At 34.2% G+C, this 26,528-nt stretch overlaps 1 protein-coding gene and 1 long non-coding RNA gene across 2 annotated transcripts in view; one reads left to right on the top strand and one right to left on the bottom strand.

Moving 5' to 3' along the window:
- LOC126762395 (uncharacterized) overlaps positions 1-23,578 on the bottom strand; it is a 36,862-nt gene extending 13,284 nt beyond the window's left edge. The window contains exon 1 of the long non-coding RNA XR_007667451.1: positions 23,482-23,578. This is a non-coding gene — a long non-coding RNA (uncharacterized LOC126762395). The remainder of the gene's footprint in view (positions 1-23,481) is intronic.
- Positions 1,574-26,059, top strand: LOC126762309 (protein I'm not dead yet). Its single transcript, XM_050478998.1, has 14 exons — positions 1,574-2,046; positions 20,320-20,358; positions 20,428-20,566; positions 20,708-20,824; positions 20,882-21,030; positions 21,163-21,277; positions 21,345-21,418; positions 22,530-22,655; positions 22,719-23,051; positions 23,115-23,209; positions 23,271-23,357; positions 23,507-23,700; positions 24,350-24,487; positions 24,933-26,059. The coding sequence occupies exons 2-14, from the start codon at positions 20,342-20,344 to the stop codon at positions 25,074-25,076; spliced, it is 1,728 nt and encodes a 575-aa protein (XP_050334955.1). The 5' UTR covers positions 1,574-2,046; positions 20,320-20,341; the 3' UTR covers positions 25,077-26,059.
- The last annotated feature ends 469 nt before the right edge of the window (positions 26,060-26,528 follow it).

The following is a 26,528-nucleotide window of genomic DNA, read 5'->3' as shown; positions in this document are numbered from 1 at the left end:
AATATCGGTCAATATGTGAGATATATAATTGAAATTCAAAGAGAATCCTTTCGTGATAGTAGTAAGTATGTTTGCAACAAATGGGTTAAAAATACTCTTGTACCATCAATAGCCTTAGCCCCCATATAACAATTATGAACAATTACGAACTTCTTGACTTTATATCGCATATATCGGCCAATATGTGAGTTACCTTAATGAAATTATTTCTTCTAACGGTGCATCTTTGTGCTTAGAATTAATAAAATCGAGTGAAAACCTGTCCTAGACCCCATATAACTAATAAGCTATATGTACCAGAAGGTGCTTCCCAGCTTTAATCCTTGCAAGTTGCAAGAGTATGAAATGTTCGGTTATACCTATACTTAGCCCTCCCTTACTTGTTTTCTATAAAATTGCGTATGCGGGAATTGTTATACGGATAATTGTGAACAACTTTGCCCAAAAGAATATGCGTCTAAAACCGGTTTCAGGCCAGCGAAGTGGAGTTTAATTGTTCGGGATTATACAAATTTATCAACAAGTTGACCAATTTTTTTTATTGTCATTGTTAAGTATAAGTCTTTTCTGCAAAACTACCAACTCGTACTATTTAATTAAAGGCAAGCAACCGGAAAATAAAATAACTGAATAATCGGTTGTATGTGAGATATATGATATAGTTGTTCAATCTGGCCGGTTCCGACAAATGATTTAAATAATCTCAAAATTCATCTAGTTATTAAATTTCATTCAGATATCTCAAAAACTGATTGCAGATCGGATCAGATTTTCCGTAATAAACTAAATTTTATACATATGTGACCAAATTTACCAATCTATTATATGTATTCCTATAGGGTATTTAACCGCATACTCGTAGATCAAAGCTACACTAAAATAAGTTTTCCAAAAAATATGTTGATTATGTACATATGTATAGGTATTTTTGAATAGATAGATATGTACATATACATCACTTTCAAGTACAAATATTCAAACACACACATACGTATGTATGTATATTCTTAAGCGAAAACAAACAGAATCATAACGTTATCAAAGTGACTCGAATATACATATTAGGGTGGTTCAAAAAAAATTTTTTAATTTTTTTTCAACTCTTACCCTCTCAAATGTTAGTGATTGACAAAAAAAAATTCTTCCTCAAGCCGGCCGCTGTAGCTTAACTCTAAGGGGTCTCTTTTTTATTTTAGTTTTCTATACATTTAACACAGGAATTTTCGTTTTTTCATTTAAACTAAAATTTCGGCAATGAATTTTCGTTTCTCTAAAATAACCATCACATATTCAGAAAGTTAGATTTTCAAACTTTAAAAATTCCCGCGACAAAATATTATTCTCAGAAACGTTTTTTATTTTATATACTCTCAACATTATAACATTTGAGGGGGTAAGAGTTGAAAAAAAAAAATTCAATAATTTTTTTGAGGCACCCTAATACATACATATACTATACTACATTTATTTTCTTTCTTTTGCAGTTCTCTTGTGAGGAATTCTCGCGCACTCTCGAAGCAACAGCTGACAGCAAATGCCGCGTTAATGCCATACCTCCACTGCTAGTTACACCAGTGCCACCAGTCAGTACTTCGCTAACTGCCGTCGCCTTCGCAGTTGTCGATATTGGTGTCGACACCGAATCATCGCCTACATTGGCAACCACATCCGCGTACGTCGTCTACCTGTACTTTTATTACGATTAGCTAGTTTGACGTTTGGTAAATATTTTCATTTTCCAAATATTTCCTGCTTTTCGTGTGTACCCGCAAAACAGAAAGAGTGTAATAATATAGGGGCATTTTGTTGTTTGCATTTTTCTATTCAAGCAGTTTAAAAAAGTCAAGCTTTCTTGTTTAATTTTGGTGCGTTTAGTGTTGCCACTGAAGTGAACACAATTTTAACATTTCTTCCCTCCAAAATTTTAGTAAAAATACATTTCCTGGCGTCCAACAAGTTGGTCGAAATATTGTGAAAAAGTGCAGTGATATTTGTGGAGAAGTGCTCGTTCGTTCGCACCAATACCTATTCGATACAAAGCGGCAAGTAAGTATAATTTTCAGTGAAAAATACTTGTCATGACTGGTAAAGTTAAAGAAAACGTGCATTTGATTTATAAAAGCTGTTCTTGGCGATGAGACGTGCGTGATGGCTGCCCAGACAGTGTTAAATTGTGAAATAATATGTATGGCAAAAAATTCTTACTTGATGAAACAGAAAAAATACATTGTTGAGCATTTTCCGCGATACATTCATGATTTTGTACTTTATATATGTACATATATACTATACATATACCAAATGCTAATGTGAGAAATTCTTGATCAGGAAAATATGTGTTACTTAATTGATATGGCTATTGTATTTTTAATTGAAATATTATTTTCCATTTGTATCCTCTATTTATCTGAATGAATCACATAATGTGGCACGTGTATGTTTGCTTTACACAAATTATGATTTGTGCATGTCTACCTACAATATGTCTAGGTATATACTTGCATATTGTACAAATTGATATACTATGTACATATGTATATACCAATATGAGTATAAACATACGTGCAATTATACAGCAGAGCCTGCTTATTTGAATCAGCAGCACTATTGAATATATTGAATTCCGTTACTGCGTTCATAGGAAATGCTTAATAAGTTATTAAAAAGAATACATATACTTAGATACCTTCAGAATTAACAAACTCAGTTCACTGGTTACTAAAGTATGTACAGATACTTGTAAGAAAATACATCTGAGGTCGTTAATGCTCATATTTGTATATGTACATATATTCTCCGGCTGTATTGAAAAGCGCTCTGCGGCAATTTGTGGCGTAAGCAATGCGCAAATATATGTACCATAAATACGACTATATATACTATATTTGTGCACTTTTATATGTATGTATTATAATAGTCAGTCTGTACAAACGTATGATAGGGCAAGGGTACATTTTGTTCTTTAAATACATGTAGCTTCTACTTTAATATTTACTTACTTTCGTCGCGGGATTGCCACTGCTGCAAAATTTATCTCTATAAAATATATGACTACGTGATATGTAAGTAAAAAATGTTAAACTTTTTAATAAATTAAAATATAAATATTGAAACTTATAACTTATGTCACCTTTATGTGAATTTTCCTTATACTTCAAACATTTCGAAGTTAACTGAAGCGCGACGTTCCCACTTCAAATATAAGGCAAGTAATCAACCTGGTGGATCGTCCTAAAACTAGAGTAACTAAATTATTTTGTAGGTTCTTCTTCTTCTTAATTGGCGTAGACACCGTTTACGCGATTAAAGTCGAGCTAACAACGGCGCGCCAATCGTTTTTCTTTTCGCTACGTGGCGCCAATTGGATATTACAAGCGAAGCCAGGTCCTTCTCCACTTAGTCCTTCCAACGGAGTGGAGGTCTTCCTTTTCCTCTGCTTCCCCGGCGGGTACTGCGTCGAATACTTTCAGAGCTGGAGTGTTTTCGTCCATCCAGACAACATGACCTAGCCAGCGTAGCCGCTGTCTTTTAATTCGCTGAACTATGTCAATATCGTCGAATATCTCGTACAGCTCATCGTTCCATTGAATGCGATATTCGTCGTAGCCAATGCGCAAAGGACCATAATTTTCTCGCAGAACTTTTCTCTCGAAAACTCGTAACGTCGACTCATCGGCCTCTGCACCATATAGCAGGACGGGAATTATGAGCGACTTTTAGAGTTTGGCTTTTGTTCGTCGAGAGAGGACTTTACTTTTCAATTGCCTACTCAGTCCGAAGTAGCACCTGTTGGCAAGAGCAATACTGTTTGTTTGATGGCAGGAGATATTTCGTCTTGCCCTCGTTCACTGCCAGACCCATTTTCTGTGCTCCTTGTCCAGCCAGGAGAAAGCAAAACTAACGGCGCGGGTGTTGAGGCCGATGATTTCAATATCATCGGCATACGCCAGCAGCTGTACACTCTTATAAAAGATTGTACCTGCTCGATTAAGTTCTGCAGCTCGAATAATTTTTGTAGGTTACCTACATAAAAATCTACAAAATTAAGTGAATTTAATAGGGAAACGCTTAAACAAAGCATTGCATTTTGTTGGTGTCATTTTACTAGCACTTTATTACAGTAAACACTAGAATTCTTAGAAATATACTTTTTGAGAAGCACTTGGAAGGTGTGAAGAAAACCACGCCATTATTCACTGCAATTGCTGTGTTTCGGAATTTTCTTATTTTAATTTTAACCTTTAATTTGGATCCCTTGTACGATACTGGTAAAGCATGTTGTACTAACTTATTTTGGCTCCATTCGCTCCAGTCTCTTACAAGGCTTCATATCAAGATCAAAAGGAGCTGCTGCCCCGCCCATTTGATTCTGAATGGTATTTCCCTATACAGCTAAATTTTGAATTTTAACTCAAAACTTAATAAACATAATTCTTGAAATAGAAAATGAATAACATTGTGCTATGTAATTAAAAATATTTATAATTTGTGAATTCAGTGTTGGTTAAAATACTTACTTAAACAGACCTGAAAAAACTTCTGAAGAATTCTAGCCAACCTGTAACTTACAGTTCTTCTAATTACACAGCTGTTTCAATGCTTATCAGAAATAAAATGGCGTAAAAGTATTGAATGGTTCTACTCTTAAAGAACATTTCATAAGTAAGAACAGCTCAATTTAAAATTGGAAAATAAATGTGTATATTTTTTTTGACTGCATCAACTGTTTGCTTAAAACGTCTTAAATTTAATCGTTGACCCCGATTAAAACTTTTCAACCTACCGGAATAATGTGGACTTTCAGTATGTTACTTTTAACATGCTTGAACATATTGTAAATTGACTGGATTATTAAGCAGTGATTTGTTTAAAGTTTTAAATAATTATATTTGGTTTCAATTGCTGTTAATTATATATTGTTGAATTATAATATCGGTGTTTCATTTTCTCAAGTTTTAAAATCCAATGAATAGTATCAGACTATTTTTTAATTAAGTATTTTAACTTTGATATAATGTTAAATACATTTACATACTTTAAAATCAATTTTCACATACATTCATTTAGGTGTGTCATCCATAATCTAGGAATGTGGATAGCAAAAGTACAAAGTTATCACATTTATTTTATTTCTTCTATATTCTCATCAATCAATCATTGTTTACTAAAACTTGAAGAAATGCTCAATTAATCAGCCGCCAAACCGGGAGTTAAAATTATCTCATTCATAGATCAAAAATGCAAATAGCTGAATACATATGCTATGGTTTCCGATCCTTAAAATGCATTTCGAGCAAAATATGATTATTCAATAAATTTTTCTTTAAGAAATTGTATTTAAATTCTCCGGGTAAAAAATGTATTTTACCAAATGCCAAAACCTACCCGTTCCAGGAGAGTTGGGCCTCTCTTTATCTCTGGTTGCCATCATTTTGTCAGACCCAACAACACAATGTAGCTCCGGTCGGTCTCCGAACGAACTCGCCGTTACTTCCACGGTTTGCCACTAAACGTACTATATACTCTAATTTTTTATTCTTCTTGCTTATTAGCGTAGACACCGCTTACGCAGTTATAGACGAGTTAACAACAGTGGGCCAATCGTTTCTTCCTTTCGCAATGTGGCGCCAATTGGAGTTTCCAAGAGAAGCCACGTCCTTCTCCACCTGCTCTTTTCAACGGAGTGGAGGTTTTCCTCTTTCTCTGCTTCCCCCGGCGGATACTGCGTCGAATACTTTCAGAGCTGGAGTGTTTTCGTTAATTCAGATTACATGACCTAGCCAGCGTAGCTGCTGTCTGTCAATTCGCTAAACTAGTTCAATGTCGTCGTATATTTCATACAGCTCATCTTTCCATCAAATGCGAAATTCGCCGTGGCCAACGCGCAAAAGACCATGCCTCTGCACCATATAGCAAGACAGGAATAATGAGTGACTTATAGAGTTTGGTCTTGGTTCATCGAGAGAGGAATTTACTCCTTAATTGCCTACGAAGTCCGAAGTTGCACCTGTTGGCAAAAGTTATTATGCGTCGGATTTCGAGGGTGACATAGTGGTTGGTGTTAATGCTGGTTCCAAGATAGGCGAAATTATTTACGACTTCGAAGTTATGACTGTCAACAGTGATGTGGGAGCCTAGTGGCGAGTGCGACGATTGTTTGTTTGATGACAGGAGATACATATTTCGTCTTGACCTCGTTCGCTACTAGACCTTTTTGGAGAAAGCAGAACTAACGGCGCGGTTGTTGAGGCCAATGATATCAATATCATCAATGTAACGAAATAGTAAATGAACTCTAACAAAATTTGTTTATGTGTTATGTTATATAGTATGTCATAGACTAAGTTAGTTTTATTACTATATTTTACTTACCGTCAGCGAAATATATTTCATCCATAAACAAGACATATCTGACATAAACTCAATTAAAGAGTTGAGATTGAAATGATGTGCAAAAATTCAGCTAGAGGATCGGAATTCATTAGGGATGTGAGGTTTGCACCAAGATTTAAATCGATTTCATTTACATTAAGCGCTAAGCCACATAATTTTTAAGCAAGAATTTTCGCTTAATTTCACTAAAACACCACATATTTGGACCAACCTTAACTGTTTAAGGAGAGGTGGGAGGTGATATTCCGATCACTAAAAAGGATCAATTAACAGCAGAAAAAGTCTAGGCTGATTGCACAAACTTGTGACATTACTCAGGTATACTCGAGAATATATTTTCTATTTTATATTGAATATAACTTATACACTGAGTAATATTTGCGCCTTCTCTATTCATTAAAATCCTTTGGTTTAGGTAAGGAACTACTCACCAACGGCACTTCGTACGCATATTTTAAAGAAAATACATTCGTGCATGCATTAATGTTAAAATATAGTTCAGACGCTTAACTGCATGGGGCAGTCGCGGTATAAATCCTTGTAATGCACCTTATTTATATTCACAAAGCAAATCAAATATTTACGATACGGTAACAAAGCAGGCACAGCTTAAAGTATTGCTGGTTTTGATCATTGATCCCTTAACTAAATATTCACAGAGTTTTTTAATGCACATAAAATAATGCACGTAAAATAATGAACCTCATTCAATTCACTATCATACTTTTTTATACTCTTGCAACATGTTGATAAATAGTATAATAGTTTTTTTCATCTTACGGTTGTTTGTATTATCTAAAACTAATCGATATAGAAAGAATATGGAAGCTGTAAATTGAGTAAAAATAGAAATATCGTAATGAAACGTGTTCCCTGGCTAAAAAAGGACGAGTTCTTAGATGGGTACGGACAACTGTAACGCTCACAAAACGCCATTATCCGGGGCATATAAAGTGCCATAACTAAGTTTCACAATAACGATATAAGAAGGACCTCTATGGTAGAAACTTTTTTTACGTAGGCATGGCCCCGCTCACTAATAAGTTTAATAAACATATTTCCTAAACTATTTAAGCTATAAGAACCAAATCGATCAAGGCAAATATTTTTGGCATCCCTACCCTCCCCACATAAATGGGTGAATTCGATTTATAACGCTAGCCACTCCGTATATAACGGTTTTATATTTTGAACGTAATAATGAGCAAAACTAATTATTGAAATTTGAAAATAATTTTCTCGTTGCATGTTACGAGCGTATAAAATGTTCGGTTACACCCGAACATAGGGAAGACTTGTTTCAATATATAGTACAAGGGTTTATATTGTAATCACAGTGTACAGCATCTGTTTGACATCTGTACATAATGCATACATATATGTATAGTGCATACATACTTCAGTTGCTTTTTTATTTATTTTGTTAGGGTTCTAGGTTTCCCGTTTACGCAACACGCGCATTTACGCTCTGCTCGGCTTTCAGCGTCCACTCTGCGGACACCCGGATACTTTTAAAGGAAAACTTTCGGCACTTTTCTTTTACATATGCACACATGCATGAATATAGACATTTCTATAACTCAAGTATAACGCAAATCATACGTACATTTGTACATATGTCGCAATAAGATTCATTCTTATTGCAGACAGACTACAGAACTTTATGTAGAAAGCTCGAAAAATACTGTGTGTTTGAGTATTTTTATTGTAATATTACTGTTATGAAACTTAGTCATTAACGCTGAGCATATCAAAGCAATGATGGTGAAATAAGGAATCATTATCTTACGTGAATATCACTCACTTCTGCTGTCATATGACGCCAGAGGTACACGCTGATAACCCATTTGCTACCTATCCATATACCCAAATCGATAAGATTTAAGATATAATAATAATAATAAAAAGGAATCTTTTTCAATTTGAGTAGACATAATTGCTAGTAGATTTCAATCTTCAACATTACTGTAAGCTACGTCATTTCTTTCTTGCTCTAAGTAAGCATAGAGTAGGCATTCTATACGTAGAACTCTATATTTGACATACAAATCAGACTATAATCAATTCTTATAGTACAAAGAAATATAAATAAATGACATCAGTAAGTAAATGTGTGGGTAATCAAATGTACATATATATGCATTTGTACCACAAGTCACCAGTTTTAAATATCAGTTTAAAAGATTGCGAATAGATCATACGTTTCGCCAATTATACATACATATGTATCTCTGTATGCTGTCTACTTTATGTATCAAAAGTTTTCGCAATCTTCTGTAAAGAAATTGGTTTACAATCTTATCAATGAATGCGTCGGCCCTGCAAATATAAGTGTTGAAAATGAAATTACTCTGCTGCGTTAGCAACAATTGAAAAAAAAAACTAGATTTATTGATAATACACTAAATGGAAAATGTTAATAATAATGTCATGTATTTGGCAACAAGTTTATTATTAACTGCGTATGAGGTGATATTTCAATCACCGAAAATTAGCATGCTCAACTTTAGAAGACTTTTTAAAACGCGTGTGCCAACGCTATTGCATAATACTTGGTGCGCAGAACTAATGAAAATGAATTAAATTTTATTATAAATGATTTTTTTCTTATCTCATAATTAAACAAATGCTTTCAGTGAGTTGCTTAGATGTGTATTTTTTAATGTTTTACTCAAATTTATTCTTGTAAGACTTTGGAAAAACGCGTTTAGTACTTATGACGGTGGCAATATCACTTCAAATAGTAGATCTTAATTAAGGTGTGATAATAACATTCTAACAAACTATCTTGATTTTATTCTGTAATAAATGAGCTAATATAAGAAAGTAATTATAAAATTCCGGCTCGGAATGTCTGCTTTATCACCTAGAGCCAAATTTGAAAAAAAAGAATATTCACACTTCCTAATTTTTGTTCTCAATAGTATGAACACACGCGAATTGCTTAGTATGAACCTGATTGATTTATAAAACTTAGACACGTGTAGTCAAGTTATACATTTCGCCAAGAAGCCAAGAAGTGGCTTTTATTTGAGTTTTTATGGTTTATTAGCACAGCTTTGTTTTTTGTTAACCAGATCGGCAGATAAAAGTTACTACCGGTGTGTTTAAATATCTAGTCTTACCTTACGTGAATTATGTGTACTCATGTGCTTTGCATTCTGCGGTATATAGATTTCAATTAACGGGATCTAATCGGGATTCTAATAACAAGTCTTTTCCCAGTACAAAATACAGATCTTTTAATGTTTACGTCCACTCAAAAGCAATCAAGAATTTCGTGCCATATAAACAATCAGTAGGTTTTAAAATGTCGATGATACGAACATTTAAGGTTATTAAAGAGGTCGTAATTGAGATTGATAACTGAACTGAATTGAGTATATGCCACATGTTTATAAATATAAATATTTCTTTGCGTTTTTGTCCGTATGTGCTGCCGTTCATCGAACACATTAATTGTACTTAGGGAGGAAGGTTATCGACATCACAAAATGTTGATAAATAGCGCCATAGTCAAGCCGTTACAGGTACAATACTTACCATACATATGTAAGTATATTTACAGTACGCTTACCTGCATCTGTAACGAAATTTATCTCTTTGGTGTGCGAAAAACTATCATAATTAATTAACACAATATATAAAATTAATCGTAGTAGAGCAATTTCGTGAGACTGAAAATTTCTTTTACCAAAATGAGGTATACAAGTACGAGAAATTTATGTGCTACCAAGGTTAAGTGACTTTACGTTGTTTTCAGATCTGAATAGTGAAAAAGTGTCAATGGAGGGGTAATCACATATACTTTTTTGCTAATTTTTTGGTGGTCTGCCAATCCTAGCGCGATCCTAGTAATAAAGTGCAAGCAGTTATAGATGTAATATAATGTTGTAAACGTTGCTATTGAAGTATTATTTTCTAGTATATGCTGCTCCAAATATGTTTCAAAAAACTTTATAAATTATCTCTCTATCACAAGCCGATGCACTCAAATACTCTTTAGAAAACGTTATAAATAGTGCAAGTACATTATAATCACAATCGAAAAATATATCGATGCATATCAGAAGGTCCAAAACTTCGGTTTTCTTCGATGCATCGATGTTTTTTTTTGCATCCCTAGCCTAAATATAAGATCGATTTTGGATATATTTGTGCTCACAATTTATGGTACTATCAGAGATTTCGTAAAGATTTGCTCTGGTTTATTTTTATACTCTTGGAACATGTTGCCACAGAGTATAATAGTTTTGTTCACCTAATGGTTGTTAGTATCACCTAAACCTACTACTGTGATCTGCAATACCAACGAATTTTCCAGTCATCATACCACTTGGAAAAATCCTCCGTCGTGATGGCCATCAGAACCTTCTTCGATTTAGCTTTTATATCTTCAAATGAGTAAAAACGGTGTCCTCGAAGTGGTCATGTGAATTTGCTGAATAGCCAGAAGATACACGAAGGTAAACCAGGCGAATGCGGTGGTTGCGGCACGATATTAGTTGAAAATGTGGCGAAATGATCACGAATAACCAATGTGGTATGAGATGGTGCATTATCGCACTTCTTTGTTCAATGAATTCAGACATTACTAACAGTACTACCAACTTAAAGAGAAAAATTATCGATTCGAAAAACACGCGAAGTATAAATTCAAAATTAACCTTTCAATTTGATCACAGTAGTATAAAAGTTGGCGAAAACTAGACCTAGCCCCTATATGACTAATATCAGGAGTTTCGAATATCCGGCTGACTTTACTTCATATGATTAATGTTTATATTTGAGGTAGTTTTTGACATCCAAGAAAAAATAATTTTAGCGTGTGGCATGTTAATGGTAAATAGATTAAATCATGTCGATACTACCCCGACTCCCACATACTACATATAATGGTTTTAAATTTTCTAACAAACCTTATGTCGATTATGTCGGTCAGTGTATGAGTTATTTAGTGTACTATATAGTATATACTACACTGAGGTATTTCCCTGGCTTTGATTCCTGCAAGTTGCAAGAGTATAAAATGTTCGGTTGCACACTTACTTAGCCCTTCTTTACTTGTTATGCTAGCCATAGATAACTTGATACGAGACTCTTTGGTTCGAGAGAGAGCTGTCAAAACTCGCATTTTTTATAACATTTGCCAATGATGCCACTGCTGAAAAATATTAATATGGGTATTTAATAAATTATACAAAACACTAAATTAAACACTTTGAAAATGCATACATATATAAATGCTAATATGCAAAATTATTAAGTAATTTACATAAACGTTTATTTTGCCAAAATATGTTCGCACAGTTCAATGAAATTTCATTTCACACTAATTTCGTCAAGTAATTATAGCGCGGCTCTTCTGGCATCCAGCCTTTTTCACTAACTGCTGGTTGACGGCACTTTGATTGTGTTTTGTTGCCAGGTCAGAAAACAGATCAGGGTGCCTTGCTAGCTGACAAGCGAGAGAGCAAGAAAAGAGATTCTGATCAAGTTATCTATGATGCTAGCTCTTTGGAGAAAAGCTTACGCTACGATGAAGATCTTTCATTGCTTTATTATCGTTGCTTATTGAATGGCAAACAATGAGTACTAAATCCATCATCTTTCTCCAAAGAAGTTATCTTCACCAATTCAATAGAAAACATCTAGTGAAGGAGCAGAAAATGTTTATTCAATTCTTTTCGAAATGTTAAACTCTTTCGTTCACGTAAAGTTTGTCATGTCCAGCATATTAACGCAATCGACTATATTTTATTTTGCAACTTTTCTGATATCTCTTTTCCAACGATTTAAACGTTACATTGCTCCCTTTAACTCCGCCGGTCAAATTGATCCAGTGTTGATCTAGCTATTTTCAACACGTTTTCTACCCTTCTTAAACTATCCAATTATTTACAGCAATCAGCAACTTATTGGTACCACTGCCAAGCAAAGTGCATTCCATTCTTAGTTTTTTTGTATTGTTTACTAAGCACACCCTCTGCACATAACAAGCCTTTTTTCTATCTATTCATGAACCAATTTCCAAAACAATATCTTAACAATTTTTACTAAGCTGACAGCAGCCCTATCTATTAGCACACATACATACTTAAATAAATAAATATATACATATATATACACATTTTGTCATGTGCGTAATCGACGTTCCAATGGGCATCAGCATTGTTCAGTTACGTAACCCTTTATCGTGCCCATTTAAAAACATTCACTAATACAAAAATGACCGTCTGATATTTGTGTTAATATTTTTATTTATACTTTTTATACCGCCAGCATAAATATAGCAACTGATTGTCCTCGCTGCTGGCGGTGAGTGTTCTTAGGTAAGTACAAGTATTTTCGAACTTAGTTTTTTACGAGTTTGCCACCGTCATCGATTGATTATATAATCAGTCAAAATAAAAATATAAGAAGTTATGAACGTGCAGTGTATTTTATACATTTATATGTATCTATTTATATATGTAGTTACTTCCATATTTTATCGTATGAGGATTCTTGTAGATATGTCGTTTTTAAAACTCACTCGGTATTAGATACGTAAGCAGGTGTCAACAGATATACACATCAAGAGATATGCTTATACAATATATTGGAATCGATGTGACGACTAAGTGGTCACGCGCTGTAAATATTTACACATGTATGTACATATGTACTTATTTCGGTGCGGCTGATATAACTAAGTGCGTTTCTACTAGTGATTTTACATTTAAAAAATGACTAGTGCATTGACGGCACTGAGGTAATCCAGAGGATCAGTAGTTCACGAGAGATAATGAGCGAACATATCGTTATGTTTCATATAAACTCTGAATAAATTCTTGCAAATATGAGAGCATCTAGTAAACAAAAAAATGGGAGTAATATTGACAGAGTACGTGACAGTTAGTACAAATTGCGAAAAGCAATTGCATAACCACTCCATTTAAATATACATATGTATGTGGGGCATTTAAAGCATTACTCACTGTGTTAAAAAATGGAGAGGCTAACTTAACTAATTTTAAATTCGGCTTCAGAATGGAGAAAGGAAAATGTTAATTTCATTTAAAAGGGGTAAAAAAAAATAATAAAGTCAAAGTAGGTACATAAACAAGGAAGGAAAGGAAACCAGTGATGGTTACCAGCGGCTAATGAACTAGTATTTCTAGTATTTCACTGTTCAGCCATACTGGCGGGGTACCTGTCTAAATGTACGTACTTAGCTGGCTATCCACTATGAATTGTACACACATTTGACAACTAGCACGAAACAAATAAATTAATATTACAGAAGTTTTTATATGAATGTTTGTATGTAAATATGTCTATATTTTTATAAATATATTATATACATATGTATTTATCTATATGCAATGCATTTAAATTTAAAAAATGGAATATGCATTCGTTCATTCATTTAAATTAAATAGTGCTTTCAATTATCACTGAATGGAGCAAGTTATATGCAGTCAAGTTTATTTAGCGTTATGCACATGTACACACATACATATGTAAAATATGCGTCTATATTTGTCGCGATATTTTTGCCACTGGTCAATAAATTGGTTTGTGATTGAAAAAAATTCCGATCGAAAGCCCAATTAAGATGACCTTAATGAATAATTGTGGGAATTTAACTATATCTACACATAAAGTAACACATGCGTTTATACATTATGTAAGTATGAACTATACATATATAGTATAAATATAACTTTACAAATGCATGTATGTATGGAAATTCATATAAATTTTTCTAAATACGATCGAAAATATATATACTTATATCTCGATGAACTTAACAAAATTGATTGGATTGTTTACCTCCTAATATGTCCAACAGTTTTTATATGCTGTCATATTTTTCTTACCAGTCAGTCAAAAAAGTTTACATAATTTCTGCGATTTACGTCTAAATATCATTGAAACCATTTTTCGTAATTACGGTTTTTTATATTACATTTATTTTCATATTTTTAAAATTTATAATAAAAACGAATAATAACTTCAATATTTACCAGTCATACCTGTTATGTACATAAATATTTAAACTATAGTACTCGTATATATTCAGGCTTTGAATAAAATTCGCATTTTGAAGACTAGTTAAAAATCACCAATAACCAGAAGGAAAAAATCAAAGGACAAATCCAAAAATAGTGCTTTTGCAGGAGACTCCCCATAAAGCCAATGCACCAGCTACATGGTGATCGTGTTGAACCATTAGAATATACTTCTTCAACTGCCGTATACCGTATACCACTGACGACGGACAGACAGACACGCACTTAGAGTTCGACTCGTCATTTTATGCTGATCATTTATATATAACTCTATATCTATTTCTTTTAGTTTTAGGTGTTACAAACAACCGTTAGGTGAACAAAACTACAATATGCGAGTTCTCGAGTATGTATGTAGGTATCGAGGCCATCGTGTCGATTGGGCGGCAGGAGGATAATCGTGGAGTTATTGTTGAAGAGTTCTTCTGTTTGTGAGAATTGCATTTCAAAATTTTCAAGAACAGGTATAAGCAAGATTTTTGAGCAGCATGTCGATTTGTTAAGAGAATGACAAGATCAAGATATTAATAAAGTTTTGCATGTAAATCGTATCCATTTTCTAACGCTACAAGAAATTAAAACCTTATATTCCTGAATTTTTCTTTCAAGTGAATAATCTAAGCAAGTAAGAAAGCGCTAAGTTCGGATATTTTGCACAATCGCAAATTACAAGGATCAAAGGTGGAAAAATTCATTTTGGTGTTGGCAAAACAATCAAAATTGTATCTTACTAACTTATATGATAATTTAGGGTTAACGAAAATTATATTAAAATCATTCACATGAGATAATGTAACATAAACTCAACCTAAGAATAAATTTAATATAATGATTAGGTGAAAAACCAAATTGTAGACCGATTCCATTTATTCTATTCGCTAAACCATTTGAGCACCTATAAACATTCCAGCTTTTATTTTCGTCTCTGCAAGTCTTGAACGAAATTCCTCAAATATTTGAAAGATGATCACCTGGTTTTCTATGAATTCTCGGAACTGCAAACTTCAATGCTCTTTTTTCCACCTCGGTACGAGCCTACAATAGATCTTTACATATTTCAGTCTAATTAATGTTATCCAAATAGTTAATAATTATTATAAAAAAAAAAGATATACTCCCCATTCAGAATATACAGGGTTTGCCCAGAAAATAATAGGACTTATTTTCTTCCTCCCCGACTGTACTTGGAAGTGTGCGCGCACCGACTGCATCCGACAGATGGCGTTCCTAGCTAACGAACGAGCGGCTGGTCAGTTGTCTCCGAGAACCTGGAGAGTCAGAACAAACATTTTCGTGCGACGTGTTTCTGTAAGTGGTGCAACCCAAAAATGCAACATTCGTTAGAGCAGAGGTACGCGATTAAATTTTGTATGGAACCCGGTAAATCTGCGACAGTGATGTTTGATATTATCAAGCAGGCTTACCTAGATGTTGCTTTAGCAAGTGTTTCAGTGGCACCAGGCCTCTTTGGAGGGCCGTAAGACCTGCGACTTCAACAAACACCGACAGTGTGACTCATGTGCGCAAAGTTTTGAACTCAGACCGTCGACTAAGTATTCATTTAATTGACCAGATGTTAAATTTATCAAAATTTGAACATGCGCAAGGTGTGCACGAAGATGGTCCCAAAGTGCTCACTGACGACCAAAAATTGCAGCGAGTGGAAGTGTGCCAAGGAAATTTGGACATGTGTAAAAGTGACTCCCAATTCTTAATAACGCAATCACATGTGTCGAGTCATGGATCTTTGAATATAAAGATGAAGAGCAACCATTTTGAGATGACAGAAGGGATCCAAGCGGCAAGCACCTTGGCTCTCAAGGCTATTCCGGAGAATGCTTTCCATGACGCCTTCAATGCTTGGAAATTGTGATGGCAGCGCTGCATCGACGCAGAAGTAGCCTATTTTGAAAGTTTTTAAAGAATTTTAACGATTGGTTCAATAAATTTTTTTAAATCGACTCAGTCCTATTACTTTCCGGACAAACCCCGTATCTGCAAGAGTTACTTAACACATGTATTCGTATTCTATAATTGTGTAAACTAAGGTGATAATTCATTGTTACACAAGCAATAAGGCTTAAAATGCGAAAACTGTGGTACAGGATAAATAGATGGCACAACCTTGAAAAATAAGGACAATTTAGTTGAAATTGCATTTTTATCAACTTTAGTTTATACAATTTTTATACTCATTCAACAAATTGCTACAGAGACTACTAGTTATGTTCATTTAACGGTGGTTTGTATCACCTAAAAATAAACGAGATAGATATAGAGTTATATAAAATATCGGGATGCTGAGACGAGTTGAAATCAAGATGTCTTTGCAAGATGTAACTTAAGTAAAATTTAGATCTTTGGCAAAAAGTGAGAACGAGTTCGTAAATGGCCGCAATCGGACCACCACCACTCCCAGAAAAGACTAAATAACCAAATGGCAAATGAAGATACACAACTATGATCGCAGCAACGAGGAGTTCTTGTGGCTTGCAATTTTATAAATAGTGGATCTAGCCCAATCGCAATTTTAATGTGGCAAATAATTTCGATACCTCTTGCGAGTGCATAAAAATAGATGAAATCGGATGATAAGCAAACCCCCTTCTTTTTTACTAGGTTGTTAAAATCTACTAAAAGTGCGATAAATCAGTAACTAAATGCAGCAGAGACATTAAATTTTCCATCTTAAATGACGCGGACCAGGAGTTAAAATGGAACTATAGGTGTGGCACCGCTTATATTTAAATGAAATCACATATCTACAGTTGATCATCGGATCATCCCAACTACAACAACATATGTGACCTGGTCTGCGGAAAAGGGGCTTAGGTGTTAAAAAAACAATTTTCACTTTTTAGTTGATTCGGATGGAAGATTTTTTTAACAGCTGTTTCCCAGAAAACTAGTTTTCGCACGTTAGCTCCCTTTTCGTAGACCAGGTCACATATAATGATTTTCGCTATTATAACAAACTTTTTGCCCAATCCCAACATCGGGATTAAAAAATTAAAATTTAATTTGGGTTGAAAAATTCGCAACCCTGAATTGAACATTCATTATTCGAAGAAACCGAATGAATTACAATTAAATTTGATATTTTATTAACTTATATGTACATGCAAATATATTCTTCTTGTGCTTCTTGCTCGAAATATTTGATTTAAAATCAGGCTAATAACTTCCATGAGATGTATGGAGTATATGAAAAAACGTCAACTAAATAAACGGAAGTCACTATAATAGGTATGGGGGATTTAGGCCAAGGTCTTAACAGATTCAATTCGTATTCAGCACTAAAGCACATTATTTTTAAAAAAATCGACATAATTTTTACTCTAGTTATCGCTTGCACCGACAGTCGGACAAACGGACAGACGGACGAACAGTCAGTCGCTCGGATTTCAACTCGTCTCCTCATCCTGACCATTTATATCTTCTTCTTCTTCTTAATTGGCGTAGACACCGCTTACGCGATTATAGCCGAGTTAACAACAGCGCGCCAGTTGTTTTCAGGTCCTTCTCCACTTGATCCTTCCAACGGAGTGGAGGTCTTCCTCTTCCTCTGCTCCCCCCGGCGGGTACTGCGTCGAATACTTTCAGAGCTGGAGTGTTTTCATCCATCCGGACAACATGACCTAGCCAGTGTAGCCGCTGTCTTTTAATTCGCTGAACTATGTCAATGTCGTCGTATATCTCGTACAGCTCATCGTTCCATTGAATGAGATATTCGCCGTGGCCAATGCGCAAAGGACCATAAATCTTTCGCAGAACCTTTCTCTCGAAAACTCGTAACGTCGACTTATCGGTTGCTGTCATCGTCCAAGCCTCTGCACCATATAGCAGGACGGGAATTATGAGCGACTTATAGAGTTTGGCTTTTGTTCGTCGAGAGAGGACTTTACTTTTCAATTGCCTACTCAGTCAAAGTAGCACCTATTGGCAAGAGTTATCCTGCGTTGGATTTCCAGGCTGACATTGTTGGTGGTGTTTATGCTGGTTCCTAAATATACAAAATTATCTACAACTTCAAAGTTATGACTGTCAACAGTGACGTGAGAGCCAAGTCGCGAGTGCGACGACTGTTTGTTTGATGGCAGGAAATATTTTGTCTGGCCCTCGTTCACTGCCAGACCCATTTGCTTTGCTTCCTTGTCCAGTCTGGAGAAAGCAGAACTAACGGCGCGGGTGTTGAGGCCGATGATATCAATATCATCGGCATACGCCAGCAGCTGTTAAAAGAGGCAGCGATGATTGAAGAAGTCAATATCATCAAACGGCTCGGAGAGGTCTCGCGAACCTGATGGAGATTTTGGTGTTGCTCAACGTCAGTTTACACAACCGTATTAGTTTTGCTATATAAGAGTGTACAGCTGCTGACCATTTATATATGTAGATATAATTCGATAGCTATATCGATTAATTATATGTCTCACAAACAACAGTTAAGTGTTGTTTAACTTTAATACTCTGTAGAAAATGTTGCGAGAGTATAATAAAGTTAACACGTTGAAGAAATTTTCTTTTAAAATAGCAGTGTTAGTATTTGGCTGTATGATTTTGCTTTTCTTATGTAACGCTTTAAGTCTCCAAAATTTTATTTAAAAATGTTCTGATAGCTAGCTAAATTAACAATACTCCTCGTATTGTCATCCTGATAATTTACTAATATAAGCAAAAAATAGTAAGACTTTGTTCATAATTTTAAAAGTCTTAATTTATTCTTAAAAATATATGTCCTTCCCCTCAAAGTAATCGCCTTGGACCCAATACATTTGTGTCAACGTCTTTTCCAATCCTCGAAAAAGCTGTTAAATTAATTTTTTGGAATAGCCTTCAATGCGTATAACGATTCACGTTTTATGTCTTCAATCGGCTCAAAACGATTTCCCCGAGCAGTCGTTTGAGTTTGCTGAATAGCCAGAAGTCACGCGGCCACATTTTACGAATAGCTTCGCGATAACGACGCAAAACACTCAAATAGTATTCCTTATTGACAGTTTGGCCGGTCAAAAGGAATTTGGAGGGCACCACACCTCGATAATCAAAGAAAACTGTCAGCATAACCTTGATTTTTGACCTGCTAGGATATTCGATCGATTGATTGTCTCTTTCCGGGTAATAAGTATTCATAGATCCAAGACTCATCGCCATTATTAATTCGTTTCATGACATCCTGGTAGTCACATAGCGTTGTTTCACATACAATAACGAGACACTGTTTTCCGAAAAAATTTAGTGATTTTAAAACCTATCGGTTATTCCCTTTTCTTGGGCCCAAATGATCTTTCAAAATGGTTTTTACTGATCCTTCCGATATTCCAACAAAGCCAGTAAGATCTCTAACTGTTAATCGTCGATTCCTCTATTGTTGATCATCAGTTGATGTTAATGGCCGTCCTGAATAATTTGTACCAATCAAAAATACTTGCTCGCGGCAAACAATTATCACCGAAGACTTTTTCCAACATTATAAACTTTTGGCACTAGAAATTTGATTTCGCACAAAAAATTTAATGGACCTTCTTTGTTGAGAATTTCACTCATCGCAATAGTCGCCGAATGCACTTTATGTACTTCATTGTGCCCGAAAAATTCAATTTGCAAAAGCATGAGTTAACAGTTTACTGACCCAAGCGTTTTGTCACTACAGCAAGGAAAAACATTCGAAATTCAAATTTTACAAATTGATGTTTTGGGTTCCTTCTGAAGTGTAATTTTTCCTAAAAACTGTGGAAAATTCATCAGAGACATTCTTGGAGTGTTTTCATTTAATATTCAATATCTACTAGTTATACCATACAATACTTATGACAGATATTGGAATAACTTTACCAACTACACATATTATCCTTTTTTCTCTTTTTAGGATCAAAACCTTGGGATTATAAATGCTCAAAATGGAAATGTAATATTCGATTTTGTTTTACTTGTATTTCAGTTAAATATCTAAATATCATTTACAATATAATTATAGTGAAGTGGGGAATCCCTCAACGCCTCCTACCTCATATAGCGAAAATGCCAAAAATTTCTTCTCGTTTCACTGGAAGGGTTTAGTCGTATTCCTAACACCACTCCTTGCCCTCCCTGTCATGCTGATGGACAACACGCCCGTAAGTAAAATTAAAAGTTTAATAATCTGCTCTGAAAATTATGTTTCCATTGCTAAGAAAATGTGCTTAAAATAAAACAATTCGTTTCAAACTACTATAAAAACACAAGCAGGCTTGAATAACAAACCTCAACTCTTCTAGGCATATCGTTGCATGTATTTGCTGTTGGTTATGGCAGTTTATTGGGTTACTGAGGCATTGCCACTTTACGTCACCTCTATGATACCAATAGTCGCGTTTCCCATTATGGGGATAATGGTAGGTGGTATTCAAAAAGGATGTATGCGATGGCTGCATAATTCGTTTTAATTCTAGAGCTCAGACCAGACTTGCCGGTTGTATTTCAAGGATACCTTAGTGATGTTCATGGGTGGCATTATGGTGGCTCTTGCAGTCGAGTATTCAAATTTACATAAGCGCTTGGCATTACGAGTTATTCAGTTGGTTGGTTGCAGTCCAAGAAGGTATGTATGCGTGTGATATATTCAATAAACTTTGTATAAACGAAAATGTGTTAAATGATAACTCTGATAATACAAATGTTCGCCTGCAAATAAGTTATAAGTAATATAGTTATTTAAACGATTTATTTTAAGATTACATTTTGGGCTTATTGCCGTGACAATGTTTATATCGATGTGGATTTCCAATGCTGCCTGCACAGCAATGATGTGCCCAATTATACAAGCTGTTTTGGAAGAACTTCAAGCGGTAATACTTATTGAATACAAATGAATACTTAATATACATATGTATCTGTTTTGGATTTCGCAATCAGCAAGGATTATGTAAAATGACACAGGAGCCTAAATATCAAATTGTCGGAAAAAAGAATAATACTGCAGAAGAAGAGTAAGTTCAAAGCATTTTTTAAAATGGAGATTCCATTATTTTTGATATTAATTTTGCTACCGAGTACTATACTATACTAGTTTTGTCCACCTAATGGTTGTATGTATCACTTAAAACTAATCGAGGGGTATACATATATTTACATATATGATCAGGATGACGAGACGAATGGCTGTCTGTCCGTCCGTCCGTGCAAACTGCAACTTGAATAGAAATGGGGCAATGTAATGAAACTTGGTACATATGATCCTTGGCAAAGAAATGAGGACTAGTTCGTAGATAGGCGTAATTGGACCAGTGTGACGCCCACAAAACGCCATTAAAAGAAAGCATATATAAAACTGCGATTTGACACAGGGGATCGCAGTGGCAAAGGGCACCTGTGGGCTAAAAATTTTGAAAAAAAGATATTTAATTGTACAACCAAGAAAGTATTAAACAGCTTTATAAGAACCAGTATCAAAATCAGATAATGAGCGTGACATCGCTCTCTTTTAAGTGAAAGCCATATCTCGTGATCTGCTCTTTCGATTTCAACCAAATTCGATACCTGCCACTACTTTAACATTCCTACGTCAAAGTGCACTACTTCCCTTATAACACAATTTTAAATTCGATTTGAAAGTTTCACTTTCCAGTATAAAAATCAGGAATGAACGAATATATCAGAAGAAAAATTTTCGCGAATAGTGTATTTGAGGTGAGCCACCTTATAACAAAAATTGCGTAAGTCAAACTAAAATTTTTCAAGCCCCTATGTTCTGAATATGTGGAACCAGTGCTTATAGTTGCCTTTTTACCGCAAATATAAATATATCGGCCAATATGTGAGTTATCTTAACAAAAATAAGAGAGCATGTTGCTCTTACAACGGTGCATATTTGTGCTTAGAATGAAGAAATTGGTCCTAAACCCATATAAATAACAGGCCTTATGTACCTGAAGGTACTTCCCTGTCTTTGATCTTTGCAAGTTACAAGAGTTGTTCGGTTACTCCCGAACTTAGCTCTTCCTTACTTGTTAACTGCTGATTAATGTATTGTACTATACTTAGCTATATTTGTGAGCATATTGCAATCTGTTTAAATTTGCTTATATATATCTCTTCCAGACCACCATACCCATCCAAAATGACATTGTGCTACTTTCTGGGTATCGCTTATGCTTCGTCTATGGGAGGATGTGGCACTATTATTGGCACAGCAACAAATTTAACTTTTAAAGGCATTTATGATGGGTAAACATTGCATGTTTTTGAAAATTATTTTCTTTTATAATTTTTAAAATGTCCACTTCACAGTCGTTTCCCAACATCTTCGGAGCAAATGGACTTCGCCACATTCATGTTCTATTCAGTACCCTCAATGTTGGTATACACGGGTCTGACATTCGTTTGGCTACAATGGCACTTTATGGGGTTATTCCGTCCAAAAAGCAAAGAAGCTGAGGAAGTTAGAATGGGTCAGAATGGCGCTGATGTTGCAAAAAAAGTTATCGATCAACGTTATAAGGAATTGGGTCCAATGAAAGCGCATGAAATTCAAGTTATGATTCTTTTCATTTTCATGGTTGTTATGTATTTTACACGTAAGCCCGGAATTTTTCCTGGTTGGGCTGACTGGCTCAACGCAAAGTAATTGAACTTTTGCCTATAATAATTTTTGTTTTATAATAAATAGTTATTTTATCTTCTCAGAGATATTCGTAATTCAATGCCAACGATATTTGTAGTAGTCATGTGCTTCGTTTTGCCAGCAAATTATGCTTTCTTACGATATTGTCTATGCAAACGTAAGTTAATTAGTTTCTTGTACTTAAATATACATACTTTGAAATTCTCTTTAATTAACAGGTCCGTTCACTACTGCTCCCACGCCATCGTTGGTTACATGGAAATTTATTCAATCAAAGGTACCATGGGGTCTTATTTTCTTGCTTGGTAAGTTTTTTATGGGCAATTATAGTTTCCAGAATATTACTTATGTGCAATTAATTTATACACATAGCCAAAAAGTGTGAATGCATATTACAACTGATCTTTGTATTTAAAGTATTATACTCACATAAAAGCTTACGTATATCTCATAGGTGGCGGTTTCGCACTCGCTGAGGGTAGCAAAGTCAGCGGTATGGCCTCCATGATTGGCAACGCCCTGGTTGTGTTAAAGAGCCTCCCCCACCCCGTTCTGCTATTGGTAGTGATTTTAGTGGCTGTGTTTTTGACGGCGTTCAGCTCTAACGTAGCAATCGCAAATATTATTATTCCCGTATTAGCTGAAATGGTAAAAGCGTCGATCTGTTTAAAGGGCACACCTAATGTGACATCCGAAAAAAAGCAACATTTGTGAAACAAAAAAACTACTGTATCAATTGTTTTAAAGTTTCAAGGGTGTATTTAGAGGTACATAGTTTAAGAATACACACTGAAATTCGAGGTAAATGTGGTCTCTAACGGGACTAAATAGGGTCCTTACCACAGGGGTGATTCCGGTCTAGTTCGTTGATGAAACCAAATATATATATATATATATGTAAATATATATCGAATAGCAGATATTGTCCGTGCTTTCAAAAAAGTTAAAATTTACCAAAAATTTGATAGTTTTTGCCCTGTCAAAATTCGATTTTTGATTGTATAAAAAAATATATACTATATATATGTATATAGTGATCGGATTATTTACCTCCCAACAAATTCGAAAAATGCTATTTTGAGAAAAACTTCTTTAAAAATAGACCGATCGCCTACATTGAAAATTGGCAGCTACACTTTTAAACACTGTAGCTAAATAATAATTTAAAATTATAGTGTGTTATTTTTTAATGTAGAGATTAGCAATGTGTATAAAAAATAAATCGAAGTTTCACACTAGGTGTGCCCCTTAAAAAAATTAGAAAATCCTTAGGTCTATAAAAATTACATGTTTTCAGTCAGTGGCAATTAAAATCCATCCTCTATACTTGATATTACCGGCTGGTCTTGCCTGCAGTATGGCTTTCCATTTGCCAGTGAGTACACCACCTAACGCACTGGTTGCCGGTTATGCAAATATTAGATCAAAAGACATGGTAAGTAATAAAAGTTATCATATTGGTATGATTATTTAATAAAGCTTGTTTTAAATTAAATATATCAAATATCTAATGAATAGTTCCAAACATTATAACTCTAATTTATCTACAATAATTATAGGGCAAGCTTTGATGTGAATTCATTTTTGAATTAGCTAATTAATCGACCAAATTTAACATGACACTCTCTCAACATTCGATTTTTAATACTTCCATTATTTCTTGTCTTAATACATGCTTAGTAGTATGTTCATATGGGTTCGGAGTTCATTATTCCATTGAATAACTTTAAAGTTTATTGTCGCTTCTAAATAAATTATGAAAATGATGAATATTTATAAGTCAAGGATTAAATATTTCAGTGAAAAGGCGCTTATTATAAGAATTAAATATTGCTATACATTGTTTTAATTAAGATTAAAATGAGTTTAAATTTGTACAGGCAATCGCTGGTATTGGTCCAACAGTCATCAGTATAGTCGTGTTGTACGTTTTCAGTCTCACGTGGGGTGCGGTGGTGTACTCTAACTTGAATTCATTCCCCGAATGGGCGATCACACCGGTTTTAAATGCAACTACACATTAATCGTCTACGCTGCCTTTTGGGTATAGATTTTATGGTATGCGATGTATACATATCATCTAAATTTTCAAAAAATATTTATGTCAAATATACAAAATGTGACGTCATTAAGTAACTGAAAGAAAATAAGTGTCTACAAGAAGCATTAGCTTTTGCTACCGCATAAACAAAAGTGCCTACATATTGATGTCACCTTAATCCTCGTTAGGCAAAGCAATTAAGTACCGATTATGACAACAATTTTGAATTTGAGGTTTCTAAGTTCTTAAAATCTGTTTTATCTAGTACCCAAGTTGATGAAAATAAAATTTGATGTAAACAGATTGCACACTCGCATAGCAATTATATATGTTATACGAGTATAATAAATATTTTGTATGAATTTGGATACTTAAATGAAAGTTAAACTGATACCGATATTTACATATATGTACGTATGTTATATTATTATATAATACTGTATATATTGAAAAAGTTGTTCTGATAATTATACATCCAGTTTTAAATCAAAAAGAACAACGCCAACAAATTGTGACTTCTGTAAACCTCATATATATGTTACTTATGCGTTTACACTGCATTTATAGTAGAAAGAATTGAAAGTACGAATAGTTTTATAATGAATAGTCAAATGTGAAAATATAAAATACACTTATAATATTTACATTTTATATTTAAAAGTAAGCGATCTTGGAATTGACAAAATGCAACAAGTGTACTAATTATTGGCAATATATAGTATATGTGCGTGTTACAAATATTTATATGTAGACTGTATATTAAAAAATAGACTGAAAAATGGTGCAAAAGAGTCTAAAATTGGAAGATATTTGTTATAGTACAGGATACAAAATTATTTTATTTTCGCACAACATTGTACTTATAAATTTTTGACAAAATTTTAAATTTGTAAGTATTGTAATCGTTATATATTCAGTCATAATATTAAACAACAAATAAAGGCACAAAAACTATTTTCTTATTAATTACTCAGAATTATTTATTTAGTTGATCGGAGTATCAAAACCAGATGGAACAGATATTTTATAAAATAAAAAACTTTTCAACTCGTAACTGTAAAATAACAAACATTATGCAGCTTTATCTGGGAAGAAAACAATGCAGTAAGTATATTCTTTGAGTACACAAGTGAAGAAGGGCCAACTAAGATCGGTTTAAATCGAAAATTTATTTTCTCCTAATTTGGAGGATCAAAAACGAAGAAATACGTTCAGGTGTAGACCAAACTTTACAAGTAAGGAAGAGCTAAGTCGAGGCGTAACCGAACATTTTATACATTCGTATTTTACTATCAAAGTCGGGAAAATATTTTCAGATTTTAGAAAAACTGTATATTAAAACAAGTAAGGACTATGTTCGGTTGTAACCGATCATATTATACTCTTGCAATTTTTGTGACTCAAAGGTGGAGAAATGTTGTCAGGTGTTGATATA

This window comes from Bactrocera neohumeralis, chromosome 6 (assembly GCF_024586455.1).
Source record: "Bactrocera neohumeralis isolate Rockhampton chromosome 6, APGP_CSIRO_Bneo_wtdbg2-racon-allhic-juicebox.fasta_v2, whole genome shotgun sequence".
Classification (NCBI taxonomy): domain Eukaryota; kingdom Metazoa; phylum Arthropoda; class Insecta; order Diptera; family Tephritidae; genus Bactrocera; species Bactrocera neohumeralis.
This window is presented reverse-complemented; position numbering and strand designations above follow the sequence as displayed.